Source organism: Capra hircus, chromosome 25, assembly GCF_001704415.2.
Source record: "Capra hircus breed San Clemente chromosome 25, ASM170441v1, whole genome shotgun sequence".
Lineage (NCBI taxonomy): Eukaryota > Metazoa > Chordata > Mammalia > Artiodactyla > Bovidae > Capra > Capra hircus.
The window spans coordinates 18,317,261-18,327,267 of record NC_030832.1 but is presented as its reverse complement, the minus strand read 5'-3'; the positions used below and the strand labels follow the sequence as shown (position 1 = coordinate 18,327,267).

Sequence of the window (10,007 nt, the reverse complement as noted above, 5' to 3'; positions counted from 1 at the left end):
CCACAAATTGGCTTTTCCTTTAAAGGAAAAGTCCAAATTGAGAGGGGAATATGTTCCCAGCTGTACACACCAGAGCAACTTACCCTAGGATATGGAGCCCATCAGCTCCCAAATGTCAATTCCTTGCTCCAACTGCCAAACGGTGGGGCAGCCCATGCCACTTCAGGAAATTCTGAAGGGAAGATCCTCAGGACAAATGTCCTGGCAGCTGCTAGGGCCTTTCCTGAAAATTCCCCAAGTGGGGCCAGCTCACCAGGAGCAGCATGGCTCCTGGCTGGCTCACCAAAATTTATTACTGAGCCCAAGTTCATTCTGCTCACCACGCGACAGGTCAATAAATCAAGAGACAAGTTGCTGGAGCAATGAGTGATGAATTATAGGAAGGCTAGCAGACCAAGAAGATGGTAGACTAGAGTCTCCAAAAACCATCTCATCTCAGTCAGGATTCAGGGTCTTTTTATATACAATAGGGAGGGAGAAGGGGCTTTCAGGGGCACCAACCAATGGCAAAACAGGGCTATAAGCCAGTTGCTGGTGGACAGTTGCTCACTTGGTTGAGTGGGAGGGGTCGTCCCACTGGGGTGCCCTGACCAACTGCTGAGTGGGACTGTTATAGCTGGTGTCTGTCTTAATGGACCATGCAGGCCGGAGCCAGGGAGGGAAAGGCCCCTTATGCCTTAGGTCCCATGTGGGACCACTGCTACAACACCACAGCATGGCAAGTTGTAATGTGACTGCTTCTCACAAGCAGCTCAGGATCTCCAGAAATATATGCTATGCAAACTCCACAGATGACATTCTGCAAAGTAAAGGTGGAAGCAAAGGTGAAAGCAAAAAGTAAGATGGTGATAAGGTTTTTTGAAATAATGGTAAACCTGGGGTGAAAAAATATTGTTTATCAATAATAAACAATTATTGACTCTAAGTTCAGTGCACCTTTTGCAGATTACCTCCTTTAGGGTTTGTGGCAGCTCAAATCTGGCAACAACTTTGTACCTGAGTAGTAACTGTGGGTGAGTGTGGGGAGCACTTACTCCTCCTGAACACATACCTCAAAACGGATATCTTTTCAACGATTTTAAAAGATAAATATATTAACATGATAGTTGCTGAGCCTATGGATAACCACAGAGATAGCAGTGTGAAACATTTATGCAACCCACCATTCCTGGTTGTAAGTCATACAGAAACATATACTGGCAAATATAGGCTAAAAAGGAATTTATTGGAAACTTTTGGAAAGCTGATAGAATTATAGGGAAGGCTGGAGGAACAAGTGCCAAAGATGCTTGGTGATAGGATCTGCATGGGGCCTCATTGTGCTGACCTCCCCAACAAAAGATAAAGTCACAGTGACCCATGAAATTGATCACATTGCTGAAGCAACATCCTAGTTTCACCGCTGGCACTTACTTTCCCAAGACTACCCGATCACCCTACCGTGGGACACCTCTGACTCTCTCAAGACTACGTGACTGCCGAGCTCCACTTGCAGGCTAAAGATAAACTAACCACCCCACTTCAGGGGACCCAGTTTCCCTCTACTGGGTATAAGAAGGATTCTACTGGGTTTCTTTTGGAGAGCCAGTCACTTTCATTTCGCTTTAATAAATTTCCTTTTCTTTGCCTAACTGCCCGGCTTGTTCTCTTCGCCGCACTGGCCTTACAGTTGGGAAACCTTGAAGGCTTGAACCGGCATTAACGTTCTGGAAACTGCCACTACCGCCACTTCTGAAAGGGCTGCCAATTTGCTGATCCTGGATGCAGTAAGCTGCGGCCACCTGTGGCCGGCCCCTACACCAGGGAAACAGCTTCTTCCCGAGGGTGGTGAGGCTAAGGCGAGTGGCTGTCAGTCCTGGCGAGGGGCGGGCCTCACGCCACCTCGCCACAGCCTTCCGCCCTTTAGTACCGGCACTAGGACCCGACGTAGCACGGAATGAGGCTCGGGGGAGGGACTAGGGGAGGTCTTCGCGCACAGCTGACGTAATCAGCCCGCGCCAGCAGTGGCCCAGGCGGTGGAGAAACACGTTTCTCGCTGGCCTCAACTCTAACGTACCATGGCGGCCCGCATACAGCAGTCTCCTCAGCCTGGCGGCGGGAAGCGTAAAGGCAAGGCACAGTATGTGCAGGCCAAGCGGGCTCGGCGCTGGGATGGCGGTGGGCCCCGCCAGCTGGAGCCCGGGATACAGGGCATTCTCATCACCTGTAACATGAACGAGCGCAAGTGCGTGGAGGAGGCCTATAGCCTGCTCAACGAATACGGCGACGACATGTATGGACCAGAAAAGGTACCAGTCCCAGGGAGGGCGGGCCTTTGAGGGAGAAGGGAAGGGTGGCAAGCTAGTTGCGTGAATTTGGCCGCCAGAGTGGCGGTGAGGAGGCGTGGCCTCGCCTAGGAATATTTCCCCCCGCCCCATCCCTACCTGGTCTTGTACTTGAAATACTTGCACCTCCTTGTTTTCCACCCCCATCGTTCATCACGGTGGCTTCCAGTATAGACTGCTTTCTTCGGTTCAGGCGTGGTTTCTGAAGCTCTTTCAGAAACACATATTTCTCATCGTAGCTTTGGGAAGTATTGCTCACCAGGACACTGGTTCAAGTTCACACTTCATTCGTACTTAAGGTTTTTGCCACCATTTGGAACCGTATGGCTGTAATACAGTGTTTGTCTTAAGCACTAACATCTCTAAAATAGTGGTTTGGGTTCTAGTGCTAGTTTCGTCTCAAATGCATATAAAAATGCATTTCAAGCAGCAGAAATATTTTATAACAATACCGTATGAAATCTAGTTGTTCAATTTTGGAAATAATTATATTATTGGTTTAGGATTGGGACCAATACACACACATGCACACCCCAGGGAATTAAATGGAGGAGCATAGTACAAAGGTTATTTAATATAAATTCAGGTAAGGTACTGTCATTTACTAGCTCAAAGGATGAACATGTTATTTAATTCTGCTGAGCTACATAAAAAGAATGTTTTAGGACTTTGGAAATGGCTAAACAAATTGCATATGTACATAAAATAACATCCCTGTAAACAAAGCCCCATAAATGTGTAAGATTAGTGCCTGATTGGTAACCACATTCACCACTGGTGGAGCAGAGAACTGGGCAACAAGTGTATGTCCTGTCTATATGGATACCTTGAGCAAGTTCTATTTCAGTAGTACAGTTGTAAAGGATTTTTAATTTCATAACTATTTGGTTTAATCTTAGGAAAGCAGAGTGTCATATCAGGCACAGAGATATCTACTGATAGGGTTAAAGTCCACCCTGAAATGATTCATCTGGTGAGCACGTTTCCCTCTGTCCCAGACTGTCAAGATGCTTTAGAAAACAGTTTCAAATGATATGTATGGTAGTCTGAGGAAACTCCCTTCTTTCTCCACATTTTGGAGGAGGTGGTGTCTAAATAAATAGTTTTATTGTTAATGCATCTTCTGGGGCGGGGTTTGCATAAATAGTTAATTAAGAGCTTTTAACATGAGCTGTTGTGGCATTTCTGCTCATGAATTTTATGCAAGCAGTTTGCAGACAAGGATCAACAACCCTCTGGAAGTGAGGGAGAAGATGATGTGGAAGCTGCCTTGAAGAAAGAAGTTGGTGACATTAAGGCATCCACAGAGATGAGGCTAAGAAGATTCCAGTCAGTGGAGAGTGGAGCCAATAATGTAGTCTTCATCAGGACACTTGGAATAGGTGTGTCTGACTAATACACTTTAAGGTTATTGATCCTATAATATCAGGACATCACCCTGTCTCTGAGAACACTGCCTACAAAATGGCTTCATGGGCATGGCTCAGTTAATCATTTGATTGCATCCTCTCTGTGTTAGCACTGTGTTGGCACTAGGCATATGGAAAGGCGAAATGGGGTGGTGGACTAACCTGGGCGTAGGAGTAGAAACCTGTGTTTGCCGCTTCCTTTGTATTTAACTTTAGGCAAAGCAAGAGTACATGGTTCTGTCTAAAAGGAACAGATGCTACTCAGCTCTCCCAGTTTGGAATGGCTCCAGACATTTGGGAATGTAGTCTTAGGAGAGGCAGATATTCTGATTTTTTAAAAGAAGTTGGAAATCTGGAGAAGTTTCTATGTTTTTAAGTGTAGTTAATTTAAAAATACTGAAAACACTGCACAGCCCCAAATAGAATTGTATGTAGTCAGGATGCTTCCTAAGGACTACATTATGATCTTGTGGCTCAGGGATGACTCTGAGGTCTGAAATCTAGACTTCTGTACAGACTTATCTAATGGATTGATTAAATCTTAAGTGACTTGAAGATATTTGCTTTGTTTTTTGCAAAACATGTTCTATTTAATATTTATTAGTTTGATTATTGCTGCCGTTACAGGAAAACAACAGTATGACGTTGTCATTAGATAAATCAGACATCATGAATAAATTAACTCCAGAGCCTTCATGAACAATTGTTTTTGATAAAAGTAAAGTTATTAGATACAGTATTATCTGTACTATTTCCTTTTTGAGGAAAAAAGGGCTCTTATTAACTTTCTCAGGATTTCATTTGTTTTTATATATTGAAAGCATTCAGAGAACTTGACTCAAGTGCATGTAAAATAGTGGACTAGTATATGCATTTATATATATAGTATAGTATAACAGAGTGCACTAAAGAAATATTGGTTGGAAGAAATGATTGGTTAAACTTGTTTAAAATTTATTATGATGTTTTTCTAATCTACCGTCAGTATATGTCACTGCCAATGAAAACTCTTTATAGAGAGTCTGAAGAGTTTAAAATGTGTGAGGACCTTGAAACTTACGTGTTTGTTTTGTGCTGATTTTTTTCTTTTAGAACCTGAGAAATTGGTGCATCATATTCTCCAAGATATATACAAAACCAAGAAGAAGAAGACTCGGGTTATTCTACGAATGTTGCCCATCTCAGGCACATGCAAGGCTTTCTTAGAAGATATGAAAAAATATGCAGAAACATTTTTGGAACCATGGTTTAAAGCTCCAAACAAAGGAACATTTCAGATTGTATACAAATCTCGGAATAACAGTCATATGAATAGAGAAGAAGTTATCAAAGAGTTGGCAGGTATGTTTTCTTAGTGATTTTGCAAAGATGTGCCGTGGTAAATATTTGCTTTTAAGATTTTTTTTTAATATTTAGGGCTTATATTTTTGAGTGAGAGCAAGTATTTTAAAATGTCATTAAATAATATCAAGCCTAGCTTCAGTATGTTGGGTATGATATTATTTTTGGTAGTTAGATACTAAAGTCTTTTCCAAATCAGAATTGAATTTTCTTTGAGGAAAAAAGGGCTCTTATTAACTTTCTCAGGATTTCATTTGTTTTTATATATTGAAAGCATTCAGAGAACTTGATTCAAGTGCGTGTAAAATAGTGGACTAGTATATGCATTTATATATATAGTATAGTATAGTATAACACTACTAGTATATGTAGTGTTTCAACAACTACATTTCTGATAAGGTTAGTTATAAATTTAACAAATTCTAAATAGAGGGAGGTGAAAGATTGTTTTTGTATCCACCAAGCTTAATGGCATCTTTTTTTATCTTGTTTTCCTTTTTGTTACAGGAATAGTAGGCAGCCTCAATTCAGAAAATAAAGTGGATCTTACCAATCCACAGTACACAGTGGTAGTAGAAATCATTAAAGCTGTCTGTTGCCTGAGTGTTGTGAAAGATTACATGTTGTTCAGAAAATACAATCTCCAGGAGGTGGTGAAGAGTGCTAAGGACTTGTCACAGCTTAACCCAAAGCAGGCAGTACAAACAGGAAATGGGAAAGAAGCTAAATTGGAATCTGGTGACAAATCAAGTGAAAATGACCCCGCAGAAGGAAAAAATAACCAACAAGTGGTACCAGAGAACAGTGAAGAGCTGGGTCCAACAGAATCAATATCTGAGACACATCTGGTGAATGAGGGGGTCTCTAAACCTGAACTTGCAAGTCAAGTCACAGAAGGATCTGAATCAAATGAAAATGATCTCCGATAGGAAAAGATATTGTTTGTTGTTGGAGGTGGATTTTTCAACTGCAGTTTTGTGAGATGTTCCTGGGATTCCATATAAAATTGTGACTAAAAATACTGTTTTTGATATTGTGTTCTGCATAATTGTTTACTTATAGTAGTGGAGCACCTCTGCTAATAGTTTTGTTAGAGGTCTTTCAACCCTATATGGCAGTGTGCAGTAGGCCCACATGCATTTGGTTGGGTTAGAAGAGACTTTGGATAAATTGGTGAACACTGTTACACAGCAGAGGGTGGTAGGGGAATGATGTTGGCCTCTCCCTCATGATCACCTTCCCCACCCTCCCCTTCTGCACTACCAGCTGACTTACAGGAGTGAACAGGCTCTGTGAAATCAAAACTCAAGAGGGAAATTTCCATTCTAAGAAAGGAATTTTTGTGTATTGCAACTCAGTTGTCCCCTGCTACTTTGTTGTAAACATTGGACAAACATGGGTTGTATAGGTTAGAAGTGAATTGTTTTGTGAATTTTTTTACTTTTGGGGATTTTTCTTATTTTGTTTTTATCCCTCTCCCCAGCCCCCCTTTTTTGACAACGCCATAGGGCATGTGGGATCTTAGTTCCCAGACCAGGGATCCTACCCATAGCCCCTACAGTGGAAGTTATGCTCATTTTTATGTTTTGATAACATTTGTTACAAACAGATCTGGTGGTGCAGTGGTGCAATTTTTGAAGGCAAGGTTTGAAAGAAAAATGTTCTAGGCATAGAATTACAGACATTTCTGATAAGGTTGGTTATAAAGAATGTGTCTTCTGAGTCACTGCAATCTACTAGTGCAACAGGGACTCAAATTCTTTATATTGTAAGCTACTTTACAATGTAAAGGGATTTATAATCCAAGCTGTTCCATTCCATTGTATATCGTTTGTGAAATGCAACTTATAAACTGAACATTTGTTTTAGCAGTTGCGACTATAAATCATAGCCCCTTGACAAGTAAAGATGATTATTTTAATGGCTTTGGAATACCAGGACAGTAAAACTTCTGTTCACAAAAATCACATTCAATGAAAAACTTTAGAAAGCAAATTATTTAGTGGTAGGATTTTTTCCAGAAAATAAAAATTCACAAAATTGATAAGAATCTAATAATACCAACATTTAGCTAGATCAAGAAGGAGTACAAGAAATTGAAAAGACTTTACTGTCAGTATGATAAATTGACTTACGTGATGCTAAAGAGGTTTTGTATAAAAGCAGCAGCTTCTCTGTGCGAGCTGATGATCAACAGATTTCATGAATATTTGTTATGCTATAGCATTTGTAGGATTTGTAAATGATCAGGAAATTCAAGAAAACTTTTAAGTTGCTAGGAGCCTCTCCAAACAATGGTCAATAAAATTTAGTAGGTCTTCATATCTGAAAACCCAGTGATCTGTCATCTGTACTCCTAGTGCCCCATCGGTGGCTGGCTGCATGACAAGTTTTGCATCACTTTATTAAAAGAATATCCTGACTTTGGTAATTACAGCACATTGCTTTCTTCACAGTGTGAAGGAAAAGCTTGGAGATGAAGAAAGTTCTAAATAATGCTACAAAGGTGGTTAACTTAATTAAAGATACATTTATGTTTTTAAAACAACCAACTAAAACCTGAATGAAGAACATGTAAATCTCTTACATAGAGAAATCCAATGCTTATCTGAGAAAGAGTTATCCACAGGATATTTGAGCTGAAAGGTGAATTACCAGTAAGTTCTAAGTACAAGAAAACACTAGGCCAGATTTTGCTAAATACTTTGAAGATGAAGAATGGTCTCATTAGACATTTTTTCATTGCAAGAACAAATGAGCTGTTTTTATGAGGACCTGGAGAAAAATATTTTTTTCTTTAAAGTGACAGTCTTGGATTAAAAGAAACTGACTTTGGAATAATTATGTTGCATAAGGCACTGTTGGTTTCCACAGACAATTGGGTTTGAGAATGAAGAAAGCAATGTCTCAAGCCTTATTTAAACTCTCCTTGAAGAATTGCAAAACCAAATTAAATAGCATTTCCCCTCCTTTTCCCAACACTGACTGGGGGAGGAACCCTTTCTCAAAATCTCAGGCTGAGATTTTGTCATGGAGAGAAGAGGAAGAACTGAGAGTCCTATTCTCCCAATTGTGGATTTCTGTGAAACATAAGTATCCTTCAAGTTGGTGTTCACACACACATACTTTAGTTTTTTCAGGGTTTCCTCCGGGGTAAAACTGAAAAAAGAAGAGAGATAACAAAGAGGATTGCAAAATAAAATATCTGAATTGAGAATACTGAGGGGTTGTGAAATTAGCTTTTGGAGTTGGCTTTATTTTTTAAGCAGTTTGATAGTATAAGTGTTAAGTCTTCCTGCACCAATGGCTGTAGTTGTTTATTGGCTACTGAACATGGAAATAATTTTTATCTTTCTAAGCTAATGATTCTGCTGGTTAACCAGACCAGAAGAATTTGGGATGAGGCAAAGAGAATAGCTTCCCAGGTGGCTCAGTGGCAAGAATCCACCTGCCAATGCAGGAGGCAAAGTAGACGCAGGTTCAATCCTTGGGTCAGGAATGTCCTCTGGAGAAGGAAATGGCAAACCACTCCAGTATTCTTGCCTGGAGAATTCCATGGACTGGGGAGCCTGGTGGGCTACGGTCCATGGGGTTGCAAAGAGTCAGTGGTGAATGAAAGGCCAACCCATGCTATATGAATAGAAAGGACCTTGTAATGCAGATGAGGCTGGCACTTCCTTATATATTTTTAGAATGTTAACCCTTAGTAAGTTGAAGTTACTTTGAAAGGATGATAAGAGCATTCTAAGTATCATTGGAGGAATGTGAATAATAGGATTTTGGTGCCTTCATCAGACTTTTTCCAAGACAAAGATAATTTTATTTTGATAGTGCAAGACTCTGGGACTCTGGGAATAAAATTGGCTGTATGCATACAACTGTATGGAACTAGGTTTGTTTCATTTTGTGAAAGCTGCTACTCTACATAAAGATTTTGATATAGTAGTTTGTTTTAATCCCCTTTTATATTTGTATTTGGTAAGGCCTAAGTATGACAAAAGGTCTTCTGCAAATACAAGGTAGTACTGTGTTCTGTTGGAATCTGAGTTCATTCATTGAAAGATTTATTTTCAAGTTTACCAATTGTTTGTTTCCACTAACGTTTGAGCATATTATTTTATATATGATGGGATTCCAGGGTGGGAATGGAGTACTTTTTCTCTTTTGATTTTTATTTTAAAAAATTGCTTAACTCCACTTCAGTGTTGTGGTTTAGTAAACTTGTTTTGCTTTATGGAGGAAAGTGTTAAATTTTATATTTTAAAACATATTTCTCTATCATTAAATATGATTTCTGAATGTTATTTTTACTTGTATTTTGCTTTTGATATGGCCAGATATTCAGCTTTTGTGTGTGTGTGTGATAGTTCCTAATGTTTTCAGAAAAATAAAATTAGTTCCCTAAAGACTAGTGTTCTCTGTCTCTACTTTTTCTTTCTGCCTCTTAGTAAAGCTCTTGCTTTATAATTGTAATTATAAAGTAGTTTAATCATAAAAGATGTTTTTATGTCAAATTATGTATTAAAAGTCATGTGCATTGTCCAAAAAGTAAAGATACAAATATTAGTTTCTCTTCAATAACTAAAAACTTTTAAGCATTTATGTCTAATTCAAATGTTAGATATTTTACAGTGTTTGCTTCAAAATGAAGTATATAGTACAGTACTTAATTAAGTTCATTTATTGACTTTTGAATTCTTTAGAGTCCTTACTTTAAGAGTAGTATTTTGATTCACCTTAAAGAATTAGTAGCATATAAAGATTTTAAGTAGAAGAAATCGTGTCTTGAGCATTTCTCTTAGAATAGTTCTAATCTTTATTTTGAAAAGATCAGGCACAAGATAAATTCATTGTCCATTATGCTTTTCTAATTAATCATTTGACTCCTGTTTTAAACACTACAAGCCATTTATCATTGCCTTTGTTGTTTGGT

General features: G+C 39.2%; 1 protein-coding gene across 2 annotated transcripts; it reads left to right on the top strand.

The window, feature by feature from the left end:
* THUMPD1 (THUMP domain containing 1) lies at positions 1,993–9,480 on the top strand. 2 transcript variants are annotated; one of them, XM_005697563.3, is made up of 4 exons: positions 1,993–2,288; positions 3,535–3,706; positions 4,826–5,074; positions 5,582–9,480. In XM_005697563.3, the coding sequence occupies exons 1-4, from the start codon at positions 2,058–2,060 to the stop codon at positions 6,001–6,003; spliced, it is 1,074 nt and encodes a 357-aa protein (XP_005697620.2). In that variant the 5' UTR covers positions 1,993–2,057; the 3' UTR covers positions 6,004–9,480. The 2 variants fall into 2 exon arrangements, with proteins under 2 accessions (XP_005697620.2, XP_005697619.2); XM_005697562.3 differs by having other exon boundaries at positions 3,532–3,706.

Coding starts and splice junctions, on each gene's coding strand:
- THUMPD1 (XM_005697562.3), top strand. CDS start 2,058: ATGGCGGCCCGCATACAGCAGTCTCCTCAGCCTGGCGGCGGGAAGCGT. Junction 3,707..4,825: donor CATCAGGACACTTGGAATAG/GTGTGTCTGACT, acceptor TTTTTCTTTTAG/AACCTGAGAAATTGGTGCAT. Junction 5,075..5,581: donor AGTTATCAAAGAGTTGGCAG/GTATGTTTTCTT, acceptor TTTTTGTTACAG/GAATAGTAGGCAGCCTCAAT.